Below are 25,342 nucleotides of genomic sequence, written 5' to 3'. Positions count from 1 at the left end.
TGCAACAGTGCCAGTGGAACTTGCAGAACACGATCACGCAGCTGAATAGAGTCGGCGATTGCTTCTGAATACTTACAGTCGGTTAGAATTGCCATCGTTCTCCAGGGAGTTTCCGATATGGATCTCGGCTCCTTTGAGCCGGTTTGAACAGCAGTCTCCTCTGTTTGTGATTATTACTTCTGACATATTGTAGATCTCTATTAGATCGATTCTCCACCAAGGGTTTGTGGATTTCCTGGTACGCGAGCATGATCCACTCCTGAAGTGGATGTCGCTGTTACCGTCATTGGCTCGATGAGCACCTGCCCCTGCATACGTGCTGGACTGGGTCGGCCGTCCTCCGGACGCCACGTTTCCTGTTGGATGAGAAGCACCTCAATGAGCCGCAAAGGAGACATTTAATTCCGACGGATGGAGGCCTTGTATCAAGCAATGAATCAGTAGTGAATTTCATAGATATTCGTATTGCTTTAGTATGGTCAAGTGAAGCCAGATGCAGTAAAAACCCTTGTTTGTACTATCCAATCAAATCATACTGTACAACAGTGCAACGAAGCCGCACACAGGAGCAACATGTGAGGTAGAAAAAGTAATAACAGAATGCATTCTGTGACAATATGATGTTATATTCTTACGGTTTACGGTTTTTCAAATAAGTCCAAGAACCGCAATGAGGTACGTCAAAAGATTTGGATTGAATTACAACTCAAGGGAGAACCGTTCAATAGTCTGAGAGCAGGGAGGTACTATTCAAGTATGTCTCAATAGTAGTGTAATTGGTAGGGGCGTGCTTGCTGATGATCAGCACAACGTCTTCGGATGAATGATGAGGGCGTGTGCACCCTGTGTCTCGGGGATTTCATTCATAGACAGGGTTATGTTTGCACAATTCTAGGGCCCCAGACTGGCGATTAATCTAAAAATGGCAAAGAGTAGAGCGATAGGAAATACGGTTCTGGGCTTTAGGAAGGTACTTATCGACAAACTTTATCAGCTGAGGACGCTCAACTAAGATGAGATGCGGTATCCAAGCAGTGCTCAGCGGGAAGTCCAGCCTACCTGTTCCAAGTAACGACGGGAGTTCAGAACCGATGACATCAACCTCGCATAGGGTCAAAGTTTTATTATACCCTGGGATGATAATGGTCACATATCGACCGACAATTCCACCGCAATTGAAGTTCAATGTTATCAAAGAAACTGAATCGACGGTTCCACATCTGAATGAAATAAGGATTTAAAAGTGAGACTCCACTACGTCGATAACTGCGGATGCGACAGCTTGTCAGACGTCAACGAAGGCCTACGCTGGTGAACTGGTGACAGGTTCATCGGATATAGGGCGCTCCCGCTGCTATTCCCAGTTTCCTCCCCACTTGCTCCTGTCCCGAACAGGTAGATGGAGACAGGAGAAGATCCAGATTCATCTCGTTTTATAGAACGCACCGCCACTAGATGTACGTCAGCAGCTCATGCCACTGAATAAGTGGAATACGGTCTGTATCATTTTCTCTTGCATCCGGTTCAGCGGTGCACAGATTTAATTTTGTTTTCAGTGAGACCAGTCTTAATCTACGGCATTCATCTGATTCCCACTCATGTTATCACTGCAGTGGAACTTGCAGAATAATACACCGCAGCTGAATAGAGTCGGCGTTTATTTCTGAATACTCACAGTCTGTTGCGATTGTCATCGTTCGACACAGAGTCCCCGACGCGGATCTCGGCTCCTTGAAGCCGATCCGAGCAACAGTCTGCTCTGTTGGTGATTCTTACATCTGACACGTTGTAGCTGTGTATTAGGTCGACTCTCCACCAAGGATTTTTCGATCTTTTGGTTTGCGTGCAAGAACCATGCCTGAAGTTGCTGTCGCTGTTACCGTCAATGGCTCGCTTAGCAGTTGCCCATTGATACGTGCTGGACTGGGTCGGCAGTGCTCCGAACGCCACGTTTTCTGTTGGATGGAAAAAATCTCACTGAGTCACCAGGGAGAGATTTAATGCTGACTGATGCAGTTTGACCGGATAAAACCAGGTTGGCACTGGTACCCAGCATAGGGGAATCAGAGTGTACCTCCAAGATGCTTTCCCAGAACAACTTGCAGTGAAGTCTAACAGGGAAAATGTCAATTCTGGATTTAGTGTTCTGTAGCGAACTGTGTTTGATATTGGAGCTTAAGGTAAAGGAACCTCAGAAAGTTGCCGACCACAATATGATAAAGGTTATAATAAAGAACCTGAAATTTTACAGGAAGAGAATGCAATTGAGCGGGTGGGCCTGAATACTCTGGAATTTAGGAGGATGTGAGTGCATTTTATTGAAACGTATAAGACACGATAGAGGCATGATTTTTTTCCAGAACCAAGGGGCACACGTTAAGAATAAGTGGAAGGCCATTTCGAAAGAAGATCAGGAAAAACCTTTTCACACAGAGTGTTGTGAATTTGTGGAATTCTCTGCCCCAGAGGGACCAATCCTCTGGATTTTTCAAGAGAGAGTTAGATAGGGCTCTTACAAATGGTGGACTCAAGGGATATGATGAGCAGGCAGGAACGGGGTACTGATTGTGGATCATCAGCCATGATCACAGTGAATGGAGGTGCTGGCTCGAAGGACCGAATGGTATACTCCTGCACATCTTGTCTATTGTCTATTAAAATCAAATGTGTCGGTATTAGAACTTAACAAATAGGGCTACCGAGGTATGCGGACGTTGAATGGAAAAGGACCCTCGCTGGAATGACGATGTAACTGCAATGGCATGAACTTCTGGGAATAATTCGGAAGATGCTCGATATTTTCATTCCAAAGTGGAAGAAAGATTTTAGAGGGAGACTGGGGTAACCGTGACTGACAAGGGGAGTCAAGGACAGCAATGAACTAAAGGAGAAGGCATGCAATATTGCAAAGATTATGGGGAAGCGAGAGGCTTGGGATATTAAGACTTTCTTCAGATATATAGAATGAGAAAGAAGCAAGAATGGAAGTTCAGCTGCACGAAAATTATGTAGGAGTAGTGATAATGGGGAATAAATAAATGACAGATGAATTTAATTAAGTTTTGCAGCAATCTTCACAATAGAAGACACCAGTAACGTGCCTGAAATTCAAGAGAGTCAGGGGGTGGAAGTTAGTGATGTGTCGAATACTAAGGAGTGTGTCCTTGGGTCTGAAGGTGGATAAGTCACCTGGACCGGATGGAGCGCATGCGAGGGTTGTGAAAAAAAGTGGAGTTAGAGATTATGGAGGCATTTGTGGTGATATTTGAAGAATCATTTGTGTCAGGAGTGGTTCCAGCCGAGTACACAATTGCAAATATTACCTCGTTGGGCAGGAAGTGAGCAAAGCAGAATGATGGGGAAAATAGACCGGTTAGTCTGACTCAAGTGGCTGGTAAGACTACATTCTATTAAAAAGGATGAGGTTACGGAGTACTTAGAAGTTCATGATAAAATATCCGACGTCAGCATGGTTTTGGTTTTGTGAAAGGGAGATCTTGACTGACGAAGCTGCTCGAATTATTTGAGGATGTAAATAGCAGGCCAAAGGAGAGTCAGTGGATGTTGTTTACCTAGGGTTTTAGAAAGCCTGTGATAAAGAACCGCAGGTGAGGCTGCTAAGGAAGATGAGAGCCGATGGTACAAAAGGGGGGGATACTAGCGTGGATAGCAGTTTGGCTGAATGGCAGAAAGGCAAAGACTGGCAATAAAGGGTTGACTGCCGGTGACTGGGGGAGTTCCACAGGAGGTCGCTGCTGGCGCGTACAATATTTGAAGTGTTCGTACGGTATTCCCAAAATGTTTATTGCCATGTCCAATCGGGATTAAGAACGGCAAAGGCAATGCAATCATTTATTTCAAGAGGACTAGAATACAAAATTAGGCCGTAATGCTGAGCCTCCATAAGGCGCTGATTCGGGCCGCAGATGGAGTAATGAGAGCAATTTCGGACTCCATTTCTAATGAAGGATGTGTTCCAGAGGGACACTAATGAAGGAGGGTCCAGAGGAGGGTTACGAGAATGATCCCAGGAATGAGTGGGTTAACCTAAGATGAACGTTTGATGGTAAAGGTCTCTATTCGCTGGAATTCAGAAACATAAAAGGGGGCCTGGATAGACTGGATGCGGGCTGGATTCTTTCAGTTGTGGAAGGATCTGGGATCAGAGGTCGTAGCCGCAGAATTAAATAACGTTCCTTTAGGAAGGAAATGGTGAGCAACTTGTTTAGAAAGAGGGTGCTGGATCTGTGGATTCGATTGCCCAATAAGGCCGTTGAGGCCAAATCAATGGATATCTTTTTAAGACAGACATAGATTCATGATTAGTACGGCTGAAGAGCATTCGCCGTACGGTACGAAGAGCATTACAGGTTACATGATGACCAGTGGCCGAGGGAGTAAAATCAATCTGCTAAATGAGCTAAACCTGCACTTTCACAGATTTCATAGAGGGACCTCTGCCCACCTGCTCCCCGACAAACTCTCCCCCTCAACCCTCTTATCCAATTGCTGTGGCCTTTCTTTGTCGATCCTGACCATAAAGGCCGAGTAAGTGAGGACCATGCAAAACTATGTGTCCTTAGGATACTCCAGGCATGTACCAGGAAGTATTGCCGAGTACTCTAGCATAGATTCAACGTGATCCTGAGTCGGGAGAGGGCTCCTATGATATGGAAGACGTCAGGTCTCGTTCATGTAAAAAAAAAAGATGACGCGTTCCACCTACTCCAATGACTACAGACCGTTGGCGCTGACCTCAAACATCACGAAGCATCTGGAAAGGCTGGTGCTTACTCACTTGCAATCCCTGGTTAAACCCTACCTGGATCCCCTGCAGTACGTTTACCTAACAAAGGTGGGGATTGAGGACGCCATCATCCTCCTGCTGAATCGTTCCTATGCTCACCAGGATAAACGGGGAAGCAGTGAAAGACGTGTTTCTTTACTTCTCCAGTGCTTTTAACACCATCCGCCTACGAAGCAAACTGACGAAGATGCAGCTGGATGCTCCATTGGTGTCCGGGATTACCAACTACCTGACTGGTCGACCACAGTATGTCCGGCTACAAAACTGTGTCTCGGCCATGGTTGTGAGCAACATATGGCCCCAGAGGGGAGGGTCCTCTCTCCCTTCCTGTTCATCATGTACACCTCGGATTTCAGCTACAACTCGGGCTCCTGCCCCGTGCAGAAGATTTCAGTTGGCTTTGCAATTATGTGTTGCATCAGTGAGGGGAGGGAAGCTGAATACAGGGGTGTCGTCAACGACTTTGTTGGGTAGTGTGGTATCGTATATAAAGTGCAATCGTATCGTATTGTGCCGTGTTAGGGGTTACACAGAAATACAGGAGAATTGGGTTAAGGTGGGTAAATAGATGAGCCATGATTTTATTGGAGGAGTTGACGGTTGTCCTAATTCTGCTCCTCCCACATACAAACTGGTGATCTTATCGATGTATGCATTATATGAAGCTTTGTATCAGCAGTGTATTTCATTGATATTCATATCGTTTACATGAAGCAAGATGCAGAAAAACATTATTTATACTATACAACCAAGTCATGCTGTACATGTGCGCAATAATGCCGCACACGAGCAACAGGTGAAGTAGAGAAAACAATAGATGGGACAAAATTGTGTTATTGTGTTACAGCTTTATGGCTATAGAAAATACGTCTACGAACCGCACTAAGGCTGGTTGGTATTGTACTAGAACTAAAGGGAGGACCGATAAGTAATCTGACAGCAGTGAGATATTCTTCAAGCCTGTTACAATCGACGTGTAATTAGTTAGTGCCTGGTAGTTCTTTATAGCATAAAGTCTCCGGAATGAATGAATACGAGCATGTGCACCATGTCTCATGGATTTCATTCACAGACTGGATCATATTTCTACAATGCGAGGGCCCAAGATTGGCAAGTAAACTAAGACTGGTGAAGTGTAGGGCATTGAGAAAGGTGGCATTGTGCTTCAGGAAGGCAATTTACCTCAGCCGTTATCAGCGGGAACTTGGCTGAAATGAAATTCGATATTGTGTGGAACCAGAGCCTCAGCGGGCAGTTCAGCCTACCTGTTCCAGGTAAAGACGGAAGCTGCGAACCAAATATCTCAATCTCGCACAGGGTCAAGATTTTGTCCGGGCCTGGGATGATGATGTTCACATATCGACCGACAATTCCACCACAGTTGATGGACAGCGTCGTAGAAACCGATTCCACTGTTGCACAGCTGAAAGAGACGAAGATGAACTTGTGACACTCCACTAGCTCGATGAGGGCGGACGAGGCAACGTGTCAAACGTCATCGTGGGCCTGAGTGTAGCTTAATGTCGCGCGTACCACGGTACAATGAAACGCTTTTTGTTCCGTGCTTACCGGTCAGCGGAAAGACAATACATTATTACAATCGGGCCACCCATAGTGTACATGATGAAGGGAATATCGTAAGTAACATTTGGTGTAAGAGAGCCAGTAAAGTCCGATCAATGGTAGTCCTATGGTCTCCAGCGAGGTAAATAGTAGTTCAGGATTGCTCTCTAGTTGTTGGCAGGACGATTGCGTTACCTGATAAAGGCAGGGAAGAAACTGTCGCTGAATCTGTAGGTGTACGTTATCACTGTGCTTGCCGCTCAACTGGTGACACGTCCAAGGGATGTTGGGTTGTGGAAGGAGGGGGTGGATCGCTCTCGAGGCTGCTTCCGACATCCTCCCCATTTAGCCCTGTCCCTAACAAATAGTTAGGAACAAGAGAGTGTCCAAGTACATGGAAGTGACTCCCTTGAACCCTCGCCCATTGGCATTGGTTACCTGAACATTGCCGCTGTAATCCGATTGTTTAATGTGACATAACATGAATTCAATTAAATTGCAGATATATTAACCATATAACCATATAACCATATAACAATTACAGCACGGAGACAGGCCATTTCGGCCCTACAAGTCCATGCCGAACAAATGTGTTTCCCCTTAGTCCCACCTGCCTGCACTCGTACCATAACCCTCCATTCCCTTCTCATCCATATGCCTATCCAATTTATTTTTAAATGATACCAATGGACCTGCCTCCACCACTTCCACTGGGAGCTCATTCCACACCGCTACCACTCTCTGCGTAAAGAAGTTCCCCCTCATATTACCCCTAAACTTCTGTCCCTTAATTCTGAAGTCATGTCCTCTTGTTTGAATCTTCCCTATTCTCAAAGGGAAAATTAAATATCATTTAATTGAACCAACCGCTATAGAGGCACGTGGGAAGCTCATGCCACTGGATAAGTGGTCTACGGCTCTGTATCATTTTCTCTCGCATCTGGATCGGCGGTCACCAGGTGTATTTCTTTCTGTAGTGAAATCCGTCTTAACCTTCAGCTGTTCTCAGTTTCTCATACATTGTATCACTGCAACAATAACAGTGGAACTTGCAGAACAATACACCACAGCTGAATAGAGTGGACTGTTGCCTCTAAATACTTACAATCTGTTGGAATTGCCATTATTCGCCAGCGAGTCCCCGATGCGGATCTCGGCTCCTTGGATCTGGTCCGAGCAGCAGTCACCTCTATTGGTGATTTTGACATCTGACACGTTGTACCTTTCCTTGAGATCGACTCTCCACCAAGGGTCCTTGGATTTTTTGGTGCGCGCGCATGAACCATGCCAGAAGTCGCTGTCGCTGTTACCGTCATTGGCTCGCTCAGCACCTGCCCCTTCACCCGTGCTGGATTGGGTCGGGCGTCCTCCCAACGCCACGTTTTCTGTTGGGTGCCAGGGTTCAAGATGTCACGAACCGAATTCCGAACATCCTCGCGAAAGAAGGTGAACAATCGCAGTAGTTGTGCACGTGGGCACACACGACATTGGGAAGAACAGGAAGGTGGTTCTGCAACGTGAGTTCAGGGAGTTGGATGAAGACTGAACAGCGGAACTTCTAAGGTGGTTATCTCTGCGTTGCTTCCAGTACCTCGAGCTAGTGAGGACAGGAACAGGGAGATGGGAGGTCTGAATATGTGGCTGAGAGGCTGGTGCAGGGAGCAACGATTTAGATTTATAGACCCATGTGATCTTTGGGGTAGGGGTGGCCTGTGCAAAAGGGACGGGTTACACCTTAACTGTAGGGGGACCGACGTTCTGGGAGACAGATCTGCTAGGACTAAACGTGTGTTTAAACTACATAGTGGGGGTGGGGGTTGACAAATTGGGAGTATAACGATGGATTTGAATGGGAAGTGAGTACAGGGAAAGTTATAAAAAATATTGAAGAATTAATGGGAAGAAAGTTCGAGAAGGAATAAGAGAGTAGATAAGGCCAATTGCGAGCATTGCGAGAGGGAAGGTGAATTCCGAGGTCAAAGTGTTGTATAAGAATGCGCGAAGTATAAGAATTAAAGTGGACGAGCTTGAGGCTCAGTTAGAAAATGGCAAGTATGATGTTGTAGGAATTACAGAGACAAGGCTGCAAGAGGGCCAGGGTTTGGAACTGAATATTCAAGGATATACATACTATCGAAAAGACAGACAGGTGGGCAGAGGGGGTTGGGCAGCTCTGTTGTTGAGGAATGGAAACAATATCCTATATGGGACCCCCAAACAGTACCCTTGATACAGGGTGCAAGTTGAATCAGGAGTTAAAATTGGTTTAGTACAGGTAATACTAAGGTCGTTACGGGTGATTTCAACATGCAGGTAGCCTGGGAAAATCAGGTTGGTACTGGAACCCAAGAAAGGGAGTTTGTGAAGTGCCTCCGTAATGGATTCTTAGAGCAGCTTGCATTGGAGCCTACCAGGGAGCAGGCAATTCTGGATTTAGTGTAATGTAATGAACCGGATTTGATAAAGGAAGTTGAGGTTATGGAGCCATTAGAAGGTAATGATCAGAATATGGTCAAGTTTAATCTACAATTGGAGAGGGAGAAGGGTAAATCGGAGGTGCCAGTGTTCCAATTGAATAAAGGGGACTATGGAGCCATGAGGGAGGAGCTGACCAAAGTTGACTGGATGAGAGTGGAACCACAATGGCAGATATGTATGGGAATAATACAGAAGGTGCAGGATCAGTTAATTCCAAAGACGAAGAAAGTTTCTAAGGGGAGAAAGGGGCAACTGTGGCTGAAAAGGGACGTCCAGCACAGTAGAAAAATAAAAGTGAAGAATTACAACGTAGCAAAGATGAGCAGGAAGCAAGAGGAGAAACGATGAGGTACGAAGGTAAGCTAGCCAAGAATATAACGGAGGATTGTAAAAGCTTAATAAGGTATGCGAAGAGGAAAACAATAGTTAAAAACAAAGTTGGACCCATGAAGACTGATAAAGATGAATTTATTACGGGGAACAAGGAAATGTCAGATGAGTTGAACTGATACTTTGGATCCGTCTTCACTAAGGAGGACACAAACAATTTTCCTGATATTGGAAACGGGAATTTTCCTGATATTGGAAACGGGAATTTTCCTGTCATTAGAAACGGGAATAGTCCCCCGAGGATTGGCGTACTGCGCATGTTCTTCCATTGTTTAAAAAGGGTTCTAAGAGTAAACCTGGCAATTATAGGCCTGTTAGTTTGACTTCAGTGGTGGGCAAATTAATGGAAAATATACTTAGAGATAATATATATAAGCATCTGGATAAACAGGGTCTGATTAGGAACAGTCAGCATGGATTTGTGCCTGGAAGGTCATGTTTGACTGATCTTCTTGAATTTTTTGAAGAGGTTACTAGGGAAATTGACGAGGGTAAAGCAGTGGATGTTGTCTCTATGGACTTAAGTCAGGCCTTTGACAAGGTTCCTCATGGAAGGTTGGTTAAGAAGGTTCAACTGTTGGGTATAAATGCAGGAGTAGCAAGATGGATTCAACAGTGGCTGAATGGGAGAAGCCAGAGGGTAATGGTGGATGGCTGTTTGTCGGGTAGGAGGCAGGTGACTAGTGGGGTGCCTCAGGGATCTGTGTTGGGTCCCTTGTTGTTTGTCATGTACATCAATGATCTGGATGAAGGTGTGGTAAATTGGATTAGTAAGTATGCAGATGATTGCAAGATTGGGGGTGTTGTGGATAATGAAGTGGATTTCCAAAGTCTACAGAGTGATTTAGGCCATTTGGAAGAATGGGCTGAAAGATGGCAGATGGAGTTTAATGCTGATAAATGTGAGCTGCTACACCTGGGCAGGACAAATCAAAATAGGACGTACATGGTAAATGGTAGGGAATTGAAAAATACAGTTGAACAATGGGATCTGGAAATAACCGTGCATAGTTCCTTGAAGGTGGAATCTCATATAGATAGGGTGGTTAAGCCAGCTTTGGGTACGGTTAAAACGGTATGCTAGCCTTTTTAAATCAGAGCAATGAGTATAGAAGCTGGGATGTAATGTTAAAATTGTACAAGGCATTGGTGAGACCAAATCTGGAGTATGGTGTACACTTTTGGTCTCCCAAATTATAGGAAGGATGTCAACTAAATAGAGAGAGTACAGAGGAGATTTACTAGAATGTTGCCTGGGTTTCAACAACTAAGATACAGAGAAAGGTTGAATAAGTTAGGTCTTTATTCTCTGGAGCGCAGAAGGTTGGGGGGGACTTGATAGACGTCTTTAAATGATGAGAGGGATAGACAGAGTTGATGTGGACCAGCTTTTCCCTTTGAGAATAGGGAAGATTCAAACAAGAGGGCATGACTTCACAATTAAGGGACATAGGTTTATGGGTAACATGACGGGGAACTGCTTTACTCAGAGAGTGGTTGCGGTGTGAAATGAGCTTCTAGTCGAAGTGGTGGAGGCAGGTTCGTTGGTATAATTTAAAAATAAATTGCATAGGCATATGGATGGGAAGGGAATGGAGGGTTATGGTATGAGCGCAGGCAGGTGGGACTAAGGCTAAAACGTTGTTCGGCACGGACATTTAGGGCCGAGATGGCCTGTTTCCGTGCTGTAATTGTTATATGGTTATATGGTTATATAGTAGTGGCCAGAAGATCCGGGTGACGGAGGAACAGATGAAATCCACATTAGGCAGGAAATTGTGTTGGATAGACTGATGGGACGGAAGGCTGTTAAATTCCCAGGGCCGGATGGTCCGCATTCCAGCGTACTTAAGGAAGTGGCTTCAGAAATCGTGGATGCATTGGTGATAATTGTCCAATGTTCTATAGATTCAGGATCAGTTCTGTGGATAGGATGGTAGCTAATGTCATCACACTTTTTAAGAAAGGCGGGAGAGAGAAAACAGGCAAGTTAGCCTTACATCGGTGGTGGGGAAGATGCTGGAGTCAATTATAAAATATGAACCGGATAGCACGAACAGGATCGGTCCGAGTCAGCATGGAATTACGAAGGGAAATCATGCTTGACTAATCTTCTGGAATTGTTTGAGGATGTAACGAGGGCAATGGACAAGGGAGAGCCAGTGGATGTAGTGTACCTGGACTCTCAGAAAGAATTTGATAAGGTGCCGCATAGGAGATTAGTGGGCATAATTAGGGCACATGGTATTGGGTGTAGAGTGCTGACATGGATAGTAAATTGGTTGGCAGACAGAACACACAGATTAGGGATTAACGGGTCCCTTTCAGAATGGCAGAAAGGCTCGGTGCTGACACGGCAGCTATTTACAATATACATCAATGATTTAGATGAAGGGATTCACAGTAACATTAGCAAATTTGCAGGTGACACAATGCTGGGTGGCAGTGTGAACTGTGTGTAGGATTCTATAATATTACAAGGTGACTTGGACAGCTTGGGTGAGTGGGCAGATTCATGGCAGATGCAGTTTAATGTGGATAAATGTGAGTTTATCCAATTTGGTAGAAGGAAGGCAGATTGATATCTAAATTGTGTCAAGGTGGGAAAATGGGAGGTACAACGAAATCTGAGGGGGGGGGGTCCTTGTTAATTAGTCAATGGAAGTAAATATGCAGGCACAGCATGCAGTGAAGAAAGCGAATGGCATGTTGGCCTTCATAACAAGAGGAGTTGAGTATAACAAGAGGAGCAATGGGATCCTGCTGCAGTTGTATAGGGCCCCAGTGAGAACAAACCTGTAGTATTGTGTGCAGTTTTGTTCCCATAATTTGAGGAAGAACATCGTGCTATTGAAGGAGTGCAGCGTGGGTTTACAAGGTTAATTCCCGGGATGGGCGGGACTGTCCTATGTTGAGAGAATTGAGTGGCTCGGCTTGTATACTCTGGAGTTTTGAAGGATGAGACGGGATCTTATTGAAACATATAAGACTATTAAGGGGTTGGACACGCTAGAGGCATGGAACATGTTTCCGGTATTGAGGGAGTCCAGAACCAGGGGCCACGGTTTAAGAATAAGGGGTAGGCCATTTAGAACCGGGACGAGGAAAAACTTTTTTTTGCAGAGAGTTGTGAGTCTGTGGAATTATCTTCCTCGGAGGGCGGTGGAAGCCGGTTCTCTGAATATTTTCAAAAGAGAGCGAGACAGGGCGCCTAAAGATAGCGGAGTCAAGGGATATGGGGAGAAGGGAGGAGAGGGGTACTGATTGGGGATGATCAGCCATGATTTCATTGAATGGCGGTGCTGGCTCGTAGGGCCGAACGGCCTGCTCCTGCACCTATTGTCTATTGTCCATTGTGTATTGTGTTTAATTTGTTGGTGCGTGGCTGGTTTATATCTGCATAGGTTCTGCGGACTGAATGGACGAGGGCGTTTGCACCGGTTGTCTTAGAGATTTCATTCATAGACGTGATTATGTTTGGACAATTCGAGCGTTCAAGACTGGCAATTAAACTAAGATGAGCAAATAGCAGAGCATTGCGAAAAACCGCACTGTGCTTCAAGAAGGTAGTTATCGCCAGACGTTAACTGCGGGGGGGCCGTCAACAGCTGTGGGGCAGTGTACAAACAGAGCCTCAGGTGGAAGTCCAGCCTACCTGCACCATGTAAGTACGGGAGTTTTGAACCTATGATATCAACTTCGCACAGGGTCAATATTTTGTCCTGTCCTGGGATGATGATGTTCACATAACGACCGACAAATCCACGGCAGTTGAAGGTAAATGTCGTCCAAGAAATTGAATCAACGATTGCACAGCTGAAAAATATGAGGATTTTTATGGTTAGACTCATCTATCTCGGTCACTGCGGATGGTGGGGGTGGGGGGGGGGGGGGGGGGGGGGGGGGGGGGGGGGGGGGGGGGGGGGGGGGGGGGGGGGGGGGGGGGGGGGGGGGGCGAGTCAATCTTTATCTTTTGCCTGTTCTGGTGAACTGCTGCCAGGTTCACGGGGTGTAGGAGGCTCCCGCAGCTACTTTCAGTGTCCTGCCCACTTGCCCTTGGCCCGAAAAGGTAGCTGGGATGAGGAGAGTATCTGGATACATTGGTGGACCAGCGGAACGATTACTTCCCCAGGCATTATTTACCTGAACATCCCCACTGCAATCCAATTATTCAACATTACATAACATTCATTAACTGAAACTACATATAAATACATCTCCTTTTATTGAATCCATCGCTATCGAGGTATTACAGCAGGATGTGACGCTGGATAAGTAGTCTACGGCTCTGTCTCAATTTCTCTCGCATCCGGATCATGGATGCAGAGCTTTACGTTGTTCCTCAGTGAGATCAGTCTTAACCTACAGCTTCTCTCTATTTCCCTCTCGTGTTATCACTGAAACAGTAACAGTGAAACTTGCAGAACAATACACGGCAGCTGCAGAGAGTGGTGCTTGATTCTGAACACTTACAGTGTATTGGAATTGCCCTCGTTCTCCAGCGAGTCCCCGATGCGGATCTCGGCTCCTAGGAGCTGGTCCGAACAGCAGTCTGCTCTGTTGGTGATTCTTACATCGGACACGTTGTAGCTTTCCTTTAGATCGAGTCTCCACCATGGGTTCTTCGATTTAATGGTGCTCGAGCATGAGCCACGCCTGAAGTCGCCGTCGCTGTTCCCGTCAATGGCTCGCTTAGCATCTGCCCCTACATCCGTGCTGGATTGGGTCGGCAGTGCACCGGGCGCCACGTTTTCTGTTGGGTGGGAAACACCTCACTGAGCCATAAGGGAGAAATGTAATACCGACGGATTTACGCCTTCGATCGGCAGTCTATTGATATTCGTATTGCTATAGTGTGGTCAAGTCCAGCGACATTCAGTGGAAACCCTTGTTTGTACAATACAGTCAAGTCATACAGTATATAAATGAATTGAAGCCAGAGCAGCAGGAAAAGTAGTGGAAAAGCAATACATAGATTGCATGCTGTGGCGTTCCAGTGTTATTGCTTTGTGGCTACCGAAATTAAGTCCATGAACCGCACTGGGGAAGGTTAAAAGTTCGACATTGCACTACAACTCGAGGTAGGACCATTCCGTAGTCTGATAGCGGGGATATACTCGTCAAGGGTATTTCAATTTATGTGTGGTTCGGTGATACGTGGCTACTTTTTATCCGCATGAGGTCTCCGGAATGAATGGATGAGGGCGTGTGAACCGAGTCACTCGAGGATTTCATTCATAGACGGGATCATATTTGGATATGCGAGGATCCAACACTGGCAAGTAAATTAAGAACGTTAAAATTCATGGTGTTGCCAATGACGGCGGTGGGCTTCAGGATAGTAGTTATCCTCAGACTTTATCGGTTGGAGACACTCTGAACTAAGCTGAGATGCTCTGGACACCAGAGTATCAGCGGGAAGTTCAGCCTACCTGTTCCAGGTAAGGAAGAGACTTCAGATCCAAAGATCTCAACCTCGCACAGGGTTAATATTTTAGCCTGGCCTGGTATGACAATGGTCACGTATCGGCCCACAATTCCACCACATTTGAAGATCAATGTCGTCTTAGAAACTGAATCAACGGTTCCACAGCTGAAAGAAATGAATAATTAAAGGTGTGACTCCACTACGTCGATAACTGCGGACGAGGCAGCTTCGAAAACGTTAACGTAGGCCCGTGCTGGTGAACTGATGACAAGTTCACGTGATGTAGGGGGCTTCATCAGCTACTTAAGGCATCCTCCACACTTGCTCCTGTCCCGAACAGTAAGCTAACAACGGGAAAGTGTGCGGAAACAGAGGTAACCATGTCTCGGTAATGACCAGTGCTCTCGGTTATGTGAACATTCCCACTGCAAGCCGATTGTTAAGCATTAAATAACTTGCTTTTACTTAAATTACAGAATCATTTATTTGATTTTATCGACCATACTGCTATAGAGGCACGTCAGCAGCTCATGCCACTCGATAAGTGATATCCGGTTCTGTATCATGTTCTCTCGCATCTAGATCAGCGGTGCACGGGTTTATTTTATTCTGCAGTGAGAACAGTCTTAACCTGCAGCTTTTCTCTGTTTTCCACTTATGATAACGCTGCACGAGTAGTAGTCGAATTTGCAGAGAAAGGCGCGGCAGCAGAATAAAACCGGCGTTTGCTTCTTAATACTTACAGTCTGTTGGAATTGTTATCTTTTCCCAGTGTTAACACGATGCGGATTTCGGCTCCTTGGAGCAGGTCAGCGCAGCAGTCTGCTCTGTTGGTGATTCTTACATCTGACACGTTGTATATCTGTACTAGATCGACTCTCCACCAAGGGTCATTGGATTTCTTGGTGCGCGCGCATGAACCATGCGTGAAATCGCTGTCGCTGTTACCATCATTGGCTCGCTCAGCAATTGCCTCTTTATCCGTGCTGGATTGCTTCGGCAGTGCACCGAAAGCCACGTTTTCTGTTGGGTGGGAAATACCTCACTGAGACACGAGGGTGAGATGAACGCGTTCTGTCACGGTTAGGAACAACTGTGTATTTCATTGATATTTGTGTTGCTCTTGTAAGGTCAAGTGGAGCGAGTTGTAATGGAAACCGTTGTTTGTTATCAAATCATACTGTACATCAGTACAATTACGCCGCAGACAAAACAATCAATTATAGATTGCAAGATATGGTGTGACAGTGTTGTAGCTTTGTGGCCCTGGGAAATAAGTACAAGAAACGTTCTAAGCCAGGTTAGGAGATCGGGTTTGCCTCCAATTCAAGGGTTGGGGGGGGGGGGGGGGGGGGGGTGCGTTTAGTAGTCTGAGACCGGGGTGAAGCTCTTCAAGCGTGTTTCAATTAGTGTGTAATTTGTTGGAGCGTGGCTGTTTTTTTTTTAATCAGCTTAAGGTCTATGGACTATTGGATGCGGATGTGTGAATCCAATGTCTTAGGAATCTCATTGATTGGCAGGGTCGTGTTTGGACAATGCGAGGGTCCAACACTGGCGAATAACCAAAAATGGAACCTTGCATTGTGTTGAAGAAGCCGGCGGTGCATCAAGAAGGTGATTATCCTCAGACATTATCAGCGGGAGACACCCTCAACCGAGCTGTGAGGCTGTGAACAAGCAGAGCTTCAGCGGGAAGTTCAGCCTACCGGTTCCAGACGAGGATAATACTTCTGTTCCAAAGATTTCAACTTCGCACAAAGTCAAGATTTTAGCCTCTCCTGGTATGATGATGTTTACATATCGACCTACAAATCCATCACAGTTGAATGTAATCGCCTCAGAAGCGGAATCAACTGTTCCACAGCTGAAATAGATGAGGATTTAAATGTGAGACGCCAGTATCCTGATCACTGCTGAAGTGGCAACGTGACAAACGTTATCGTAGGCCTGAGTCTAATTTAATGCAAGTGTCAGCGGAAAGACAAGACATAATTACAATCGGGAATCCACTCTGTGCAGATACATGATAAAGATAATTACGTGAATACAGTTTAAAGTAAGATAAAGCCAGTAAAATCCGATCAAAGATAGGCCAAGGGTCTCCGCAGAGTAGACAGTAGTTCAAGACTGCGAGTGGGTTGTTGGCAGGATGGTTCAGTTACCTGATAACAGCTGCGAATAAACTGTCGCTGAATATGGAGGAGTGCGTTATCACACTTCTATACCTTTCATGGTATTGTGCTATGCTCGCCAACAATCTGTCTGCCCATTCTTCATTTTTTGTTATTTTTAATATATGTTAATAAGTATGTTTTAGTGTTCATTGGTTTGTTTTATGTCGGGGGTGGGAGAGGGGGAGGGGGGATTTATGTCGGGTGGTGTCGGGCTGGGGGAATGTTTTTTTTTTCAATCTCTTCCCTCGAGCACATAGTACTGGGGGTAGGGTGGTGACGTGGATAGAAAATTGATTGGCTGACCGGAAGCAAGCTCTAGGAGTGAACGGCTCATTTGCAGAATGGCAGGCGGTGGCGAAAGAAGTGCCGCAAGGCTCGGTGTTGGGGCCGCAACTGTTTACCATATATATTAATGATTTGGAAGAGAGAATTAGGAGCAACACTAGCAAGTTTGCGGATGACACAAAGCTGGGTGCCAGAGTGAGCTGTGAAGAGGATGTTAGGAGGTTGCAGGGTGACCTGGACAGGTTGAGTGAGTGGGCAGATGCGTGGCAGATGCAGTATAATATAGATAAATGTGAGGTTATCCACTTTGGTGGCAAACACAAGGGGGCAGATTATTATCTCAATGAGGTTAGGTTAGGTAAGGGGGATGTACAGCGAGATCTGGGTGCCCTTGTACAACGGTCACTGAAAGTTGACGTGCAGGTACAGCAGGCAGTGAGGGAAGCTAATTGAAGGTTCACCTTCAGAACAGGAGGATTTCAGTATTGGAGTAAAGTGGTTCTTCTGCAGTTGTTTCGGGCTCTGGTAAGACGACATCTGGAATAGTGTGTACAGTTTTGAGGAAGGACAATAATTTTCTAATTTGAGGAAGGACAATAGACAATAGACAGGTGCAGGAGTATGCCATTCGTTAGTGCAGCGTAGGTTCACGAGATTGATCCCTGGGATGGCGGGACTGACATATGAGGAAAGATTGAAACGACGAGGCTTGGATTCACTGAAGTTTAGAAGGATGAAGGAGGATCGTATAGAAACATATACAATTATAAAGGGACGCGACAAGCTAGATGCAGGAAAAATGTTCCCAATGTTGGGCGAGTCCAGAACCAGTCTTAGAATAAAGGCCATTTAAGACCGAGGTGATAAAAAAAAAAACGTTTTCACCCAGAGAATTGTGAATTTGTGGAATTCCCTGCCACAGAGGGCAATGGAGGCCAAATCACTGGATGGATTTAAGAGAGAGTTAGGCAGAGCTCTAGGGGGGTAGTGGAATCAAGGGATATGGGGAGAAGGCAGGCACGGGTTATTGATTGGGGCCGATCGGCCTTTATCACAATGAATCAAGGCTCGAAGGGCCGAATTGAATCCTCATGCACCTATTTTCTATGTGTCTATGTTTCTATGACGGAGATGCGATTTTTTCCCTGTATCGACTCTCCGTCCGCACTGCGGCCTAACATCCTGTAGTTGGCGGCCTTTCCTGCAGACGGACAGGCGTTCCAAACCGCGGCAGCCTGCGGACTTTAAAAACCGGACGATGCGATCCGTTTGCCGGGGATAGAAGCTCCAACCGCGGGGCCTGAGAACTTTAACATTGTGAAGCACGGGGTATCTGGTAAGAAGAGGACGACTCGGTGGCTCCATGCCGCGGAGAGAGTTTCAACCGCCCAGACACGGGAGTTTCGAGCAGCCCGACGGGGGTTTCGATCGTCGGCTGCGGGGGCTTTGATCTCCCCGAATGCGGATGGTTTGACTGCCCCGACCGCGGGAGAACATAGAGGAAGAAGATTGAACTTTATTGCCTTCCATCACAGTGAGGAATGTGGAATCCGCTCTGGTGGATGTTTATATTAACGTTTATGTGGTTTTGTGTCTTGGTGCTCTTCACTTAGTATGGCTGTGTGGAAACTCAAATGTCACTGTTCCCTAATTGGTACACGTGCCAATAAACTGACTTGACCTTGAAACCTTGAATTGGTGACACGTTCAGGGGATGGTGGGTAGGTGATGCAGGTGGGAGTGGAGGTTTGCACTCACGGCTACTTCCGATATTCTCACCACTTGCTATATGTGTCTAACATATCGCAGGAAACGGGAGAGTCCAAATACATTGGTAGTATTATCTCGGTTTGTACTGATTGCTCCCTTACCCACAGGCAATGGTTACCCGAACATTGTCACTGTATTCCGATTGGTCAATATTACATTACATGATTTCACTTAAATTACAAATGTATCATTCTCAGTGTTTGACCACCCCCCCCCCCTCCCCCACACCTCTATGGAGGTACGTCAGGACCTCATGCCACTGGATAATTAGTCAACGGCTCTGTTTCATGTTCCCTCTCATCTGGATCTGTGGTGCACAGTTGTAGCGTTATCTGCAGGGAGATTGGTTTCGACCTGAAGCAGCTCTCTTTTTCCAACTGCCGTTATCAACAGTACCAGTAGAATTCCAGAACAAATCACAGCAGGTGAATAGAGTCGGCGTTCGCTAATGAATACTTACAGTCTGTTGGAATTGCCATTGTTCTCCAGCGAGTCCCCGATGCGGATCTCGGCGCCTTGGAGCTGGTCAGAGCAGCAGTCTGCTCTGTTGGTGATTCTTACTTCTGACACGTTGTATCTTTCCTTTTGATCGACTCTCCACCAAGGGTTATTCGATTTCGTGGTGCGCGCGCATGAACCATGCCAGAAGTTGCTGTCCCTGTTCCCGTCATTGGCTCGCTCACCTCCTGCCCCCTCTTCCGTGCTGGATTGGATCGTCGGTGCTCCGGACGATAAGGTTTCTGTTGGGTGGGAAACACCTCATTGAACCGCAAGGAATGTGGGCGCTCTATCAAGGTTTGCATCAGTATTCGTATAGCTTTAGTATGGTCAAGTCAAGCGAGATTCAGTAGAAACCTTTGTTTGTACCATACAGTCAAATCATACTGTACACGTGTGCAATGAATCCGCACACAAGAGCAACAATTAAAGTGAAAATAAAAGAGTAGATTGCATGATGTGGTGTTATAGAGTTATAGCTTTATGGCTTTAGAAAATATGTCCAGGAACCGCACTGTGACAGGTTAAAATATTTGGTATTGCACTACAACGCAAAGGAGGACTTTTCAATAGTCTGATAGCAGGGAGCCACCCGTCACGGGGGGTTTAATAGATGTGTAATTCCTTGGTGCGTGGCTGTTTTCTATCAGCATAAGGTATCCAGCCTGAATGGATGAGGGCGTGTGCACCGAGCCCCGCTGGGATTCCATGCAAAGGATCATGTATGCACAATGCGAGGGTCCAAGAATGGTAATTAACCTAATAATGTGGAGAAATACGATATTGAGCTTCAGGAGGGTAGTTATGCAAAGGTTTTATCAGCGGGAAACTCCCTCAGCTAAGCTGTGGGACAGTGTACAACCAGTGCGTCAGATGGAAGCTCAGCCTACCTTTTCGAGGTATCGTCGGGAGCGCTGAACCAAAGATCTCAACCTCGCACAGGGTCAATGTTTTACCACGGCCAGGGATGACGATGTTTACATATCGACCGACAAGTCCACCACAATTAAAGGTAAATGTCGTCCCAGAAGCCGAATGAATCATTCCACAACTGTAAGAGATGAGGTTCCTGTGTGAGACAGTTTGTGCGATCGATCGGAGTAGCGCCCGCCGTGAGCCTGTGAGCTCGTCGCGTGCCTGTGCTCGTGAACACTGGCAAAGTTTCATGGCACGTACGTGCGTCATAGAGCGTCTTCCGGCAACAGCCCTAAATAACTACGTATGTTTTGAGCAGGCAGTACAAACGGGGCAGACCCCAACTCCACTGAGGATGGCCATGTCTTCCTTTGCTCAACAAAGCAGCGTTTACCTTGAACATTTATAAGCGCGAGCATATGTTCTCATGCTCATTATTTCAAGCTTTCGTTGTTTTCTCTGGCATTACGGGGGTTGAGGGGGACCATGTTTAAAGTTTAGAAAGTGATGTGAGACATATACAGGGTGGGCAATCAGAGCATATCATTTCCAGGGTGGAAATAGTATCGCCTTGAGGGAAGAGCTTAAAGGTAAGAAGAGGAACCTTCAAAGGAGATGTGTGCAGCAAGTGAGTCTGGAACGCGCTGCCAGTTGTGATCGATTGGATGGTTTCGTTTATTGGCACGTGTTCCGAGGTGCACTGACAAGGATGTCAGTTGCGTGCTACGGAGTCAGCGAAAAAAATATACGTAATTACAATCAAACCGTCCACGGTGTACAGAAACAGAATAACGGGAATAACTTTTAGTGCAAGATAAATTTCCAATGTCCGATTAAATCTGACGTAGGTAGGTAGGTAGGTACTAGTGTAGGAAGGAACTGCAGATGCTGGTTTAACCCGAAGGTAGACACAAAAAGCTGGAGTAACTCAGCGGGAAAGGCAACATCTGGAGAGAAGGACTAGGTGGCCTTTCGGGTCGAGACCCTTCTTCAGACGAAGATGATAGGTCCACATCACTCCCTTGTTGGTGATACCATGGTCCGGTTGCCTGAAAACAGCTGGGAAGAAACTGTCCCTGAATATATACGGTTTCATATTTCTGTGCCACTTGTCTGTTGGAAGAGGTCAGAGGTGGGCGTGCCCTGCGTGTGACTGGTCCTTAATTATGCCGGTGACCTTTCTACTGAACGTAGAAACGATAGGGACCATTAGGGGGTGTTTTAGATAGTATCAAGAACATGCGGGGAATAGAGGGATATGGATAACGTGCAGCCGGAGGACATTAGTTTAACGTTGCGTCATATTCGGCAGGAATATTGTGGGTGGAAGGGACTGCTCTTGTACTGTACCGTTCTGTGATCCATGGTACTCAACGTGACTTTATGGTGGAACTATAGATGCGTCATCTGCTTCAAATTAACTCCCCCCCCCCCCCCCCCCCCCCCCCCCCCGCCTTAGAGGCAAGGTTGGAGATCCAACCGCTGAGTAAGTGGTCGAAAGTTCTCCCTAGTCTGTGGATTAGACATGCGAAACCTGTTCTGCAGTAATACTGCATTGGAACTGATGGTCTTCAATGCAACCCAGACATTGGAACCCGGTGCGCGACGCAGCTGCAAAATATAGTCGGAGTTTGCCTCTGCATACTTACAGTATGTTAGTATTTCCATCGTTCTCCAGCGAGTCCCCGATTCGGATCTCGGCTCCCGTAAGCAATTCCGAGCAGCAATCTCTTCTATTTGTGATTGTGACAACTGACACGTTGTAGGATTGCTTTAGATCGGCTCTCCACCAGGGGTCTGTTGATTTCATAGTGTGTGTGCAAGAACCACGCATGAAGTTGCTGTTTTTGTTACCGTCAATGGCTCGCTCAGCACCTGCCGACTCGAAGGTGCTTGACTGGGTGACCTCTGCTCTGGGCGCCGCGTTTCCTATTGGGAAGCGTCAAACGTGGTTTATTGTCATATGTCCCGAAACGGAATACTCCATTTTTTACTTGCACAAATGAAACAAATATGTAGACATGGTACTCTGCAAATACGATAATAAACAGTAAGAACGTTTAGTAGATATCGTACTCAGTATAAAAAAACCAAATAAACAATAATAATGCAAAGCCAAAAATCAATGTCCCCTGTCCCCCCCCCCCCCCCCCCCCCCCCCCCCCCTCCCTCCCCCCCCCTTCCTTCAAGTATGTCCCGAGCTTGCTTGGAGGTTTTAGTGTTTAATAGCCTGGTGGTTGTTGGGAAGAAGTTGCTTCTGAAACTGGACGTGGCTTTCAGGATTTGATACTGTGCCTTCTCCCCGACGGAAGACGTGAATTGAAAGCGCGGTGTGCGTCTCAAGTGCGGCTGCCTGTCATTTTGAGGTAGCGATTTGTATAAATTTCTTCGATGGCGGGAAGGTGAGTACCATTGATGGGTCGGGCAATGTTCACTGAGGCCCAATTAAGAAATCTCATGATAAGCGGTCATGTAGCTAACCTCTTATACCACATTATAATCTCATACAATCATTTATATCGTCCACGCGATCGTTGTTTTCGCTCTTCCTATAATGTACCGCATGATGGGAGGGAAATGGGAAGGGATACTGGTAGAGCTGCTGTCTCAGAGCGCTGGAAATTCGGGCGTGGATTTGCTCCGATTTCCTCTCAGATTTCACAGACGTGCGGGTCTGTAGATTAATTGGTCTCTGTACCTTGAAACTGGTGTGTAGGGAATTGATGAGAAAGTGAGATAACTTTGAACTAGTGTGAGTGGGTGATCTGTGATCGGCGTGAAATCGGTGGGCTGAAGGGCCTCTTTCCATGTTGCATATTTGAATCTGACAATTAATATGAGCACAGGGCACTGCAGTCGTGGATCACGTCCACTTAACATACATGGTAGTGATGCGGATAGGTTGAGGAGCCGTTAATTTTTCGCCGACCCTTCTGGGCGATGAAGGAGAGAATTCCGGGCTGTGGGACGATTTTTTATCAGGGTCCTGAAGAGGGATGGACTTCAGGGCAACTGAATGTGTGCCGGTACTTCGAGCAACATCAACATGTCCACTTTGGTCCAGACCGGGCACTGTTGGGTGTTACGGCCGTGTTATTTTCAAATGTCTTTCTTCCTGAGCATCTCACTGTGCTCTCGCCATTATACCACCGGCGGTGTGCGACGGTGCATTCTATCGGTTGTTTTGATGTAATTTTAGGTGCTAGGTTACAGAGATGGGCGGACTCACAATCAGAGATTGTGTTCACCCACCGCACCAACGCGTAACGCGTCGTCTCGTTTGTGGTCCACTTAATCATGTTATGTGGAAGTATGGACTGCCGTTCTCTGCAGTGCCACAATGAACACTCTTTAAATCTGTTTGAATCCGTATGTAATTTATTTGTTGTGTGTGGCTAGCTTATATCAGCGTAAGTACCTTTGACTCCATGGGTGTGGGCGTGGACGACCACAACCCTGGCGCAGATTCGAACCTACCTGCATCTGGCAATGACGGGACTTTTGAGCCAAAGACCTGAACTTCGCACAGGGTCAGGATTTTAGCAGGTCCTAAGATGATGACGTTCACATATCGACCAGTGAAACCGCCACAGCTGAAGACTTGTGTCAATGTCGAAACTGATTTGATGATTCCACAGCTGAAAGGAATGGAAGTTGCACGATGAGTAGAAAGCAGCTGAGATACCACCATCTTCTAAAACACATTGGTTTCCGACAATGTGTGCGTTGGGAAGCTGCTAGTTACAGGTCGCCATCAGCTGGCAACGTTTACAAGTGCTTGGGAGGCAGCTCGGTGACTCCCGGCTTCCATCCGCGTTCTCCCTATAAAGGTGCAGTAAACCACTCGAGGAATTCCAGAACTATAAACAGGTCTGCTATTGAGGTGTACAAAATATGATAAATAGACATGCGGAATGAAATCTGGAGAGTAACAAAGAGACCCGTAGTTTGGCGGTGTGCAGAAAGATTTTGGAAGTGGTCTCAAAATCGTAACTAGGGAGAGAGTAGTTCGCATTAAGTATAAGCGCGACCGCTCTCACGTGCAGCTATTTGAGTCTGCTTTTACAGGGGAGAAGGTGTTGGGGGATAATGAGCTCGACAGCAGACTCATTCAAAACGAAGATAGACACAAACATCTGGAGTTACTCAGCGGGACAGGCAGCATATCTGGAGAGAAGGAATGGGTGACGGTTCGGTTTCGATAGCTACTCATAGAACGCGGAAGCTGGAGGAAAACTTTCTGAAGCGCTGGGCTCCAGAGGAGTGTCCATTGGAAGTGGCTGTGACTATGGCCGAGCGAGTTCTATGTACAGGGCTTGGTAGGTGCGTCCTGACGCTATGGTTTATGAGACTTCCACGTGGGTGAGGATTTGGCTTAGTCCGCGTATTAGTTAGCGTAGTGATATGCTATTCCACAGGTTGTGGAAGTTCAAGAAAACATCCCACGTCCCCGGTGACAATAGTCATGGGAATTATGGCCAGCTGCAGCTAGTGGCTGCCTGGAGGTACCGTTGCATGCACGCGGGATGACGCTGAAATGCGATCATCGTTCATCGGGGCTTTGGAATGTGCTATCACATCGTATTCGGTAACGTCTAGGCAGGTGACTGGTATTTCAATGAGAGAGCCTTTGGTTACTGTGATCATAACTGCTTACCTATTGAGATATGAATGTGTCAAACTGGACATTGGGTTGTGAGGGTTAATTACAACGTTGTTAGACAGGAACCATAGAGAATATATTGGGCGCAGTTGATATTTGGTTAGTCCACATGTGGCATGTGGGGGTTATTTAACGGCCAGCCTATCTGCGTTCCGGACCGAAATATTCCAGAAAAGAGTATGGTCGTGGGCAAGATAATGAAACCTTGGATTGAGCTGTAAATTTTCTCAAAAAGTAAAGGCGTATCTAAAGTTTAAGAAGATGAACGCAGATATGACCTTTCAGGGACATGAAGGCAGTAGGAAACATTACAAGCATCGAATTACAGGGGCCAGGAAGGGCCATGGAATGTAATTGGCGGGTTAGATTGA

The 25,342-nt window shown here is 46.3% G+C and overlaps 2 protein-coding genes across 2 annotated transcripts in view; both read right to left on the bottom strand.

Annotated features, from left to right (window-relative positions):
- Nucleotides 1–2,499: 2,499 nt before the first annotated feature.
- Nucleotides 2,500–13,389, bottom strand: LOC129706189 (fucolectin-like). The gene is made up of 4 exons (XM_055650252.1): nucleotides 13,382–13,389; nucleotides 12,894–13,054; nucleotides 7,476–7,755; nucleotides 2,500–6,230 (listed from the first exon to the last, which is right to left on the bottom strand). Exons 1-4 carry the CDS (start codon nucleotides 13,387–13,389, stop codon nucleotides 5,927–5,929), a joined length of 753 nt encoding a protein of 250 aa, XP_055506227.1. The 3' UTR covers nucleotides 2,500–5,926.
- A 318-nt stretch (nucleotides 13,390–13,707) lies between these two features.
- Nucleotides 13,708–25,342, bottom strand: part of LOC129706182 (uncharacterized) — a 30,126-nt gene continuing 18,491 nt past the window's right edge. Inside the window, exons 7-15 of the mRNA XM_055650240.1 lie at nucleotides 23,711–23,946; nucleotides 22,719–22,742; nucleotides 21,958–22,237; nucleotides 20,284–20,585; nucleotides 19,356–19,635; nucleotides 16,373–16,530; nucleotides 15,410–15,689; nucleotides 14,671–14,831; nucleotides 13,708–13,991 (exon numbers count right to left, since the gene is read on the bottom strand). Coding sequence (XP_055506215.1) covers nucleotides 13,708–13,991; nucleotides 14,671–14,831; nucleotides 15,410–15,689; nucleotides 16,373–16,530; nucleotides 19,356–19,635; nucleotides 20,284–20,585; nucleotides 21,958–22,237; nucleotides 22,719–22,742; nucleotides 23,711–23,946 — 2,005 coding nt within the window. The remainder of the gene's footprint in view (nucleotides 13,992–14,670; nucleotides 14,832–15,409; nucleotides 15,690–16,372; nucleotides 16,531–19,355; nucleotides 19,636–20,283; nucleotides 20,586–21,957; nucleotides 22,238–22,718; nucleotides 22,743–23,710; nucleotides 23,947–25,342) is intronic.

The sequence above is a fragment of the Leucoraja erinacea genome, chromosome 2 (genome assembly GCF_028641065.1).
Source record: "Leucoraja erinacea ecotype New England chromosome 2, Leri_hhj_1, whole genome shotgun sequence".
In the NCBI taxonomy this organism is placed as follows: Eukaryota; Metazoa; Chordata; class Chondrichthyes; order Rajiformes; family Rajidae; genus Leucoraja; species Leucoraja erinaceus.
Note: the sequence above shows the minus strand (reverse complement) of the source record. Positions and strands in the feature narration are given on the sequence as shown.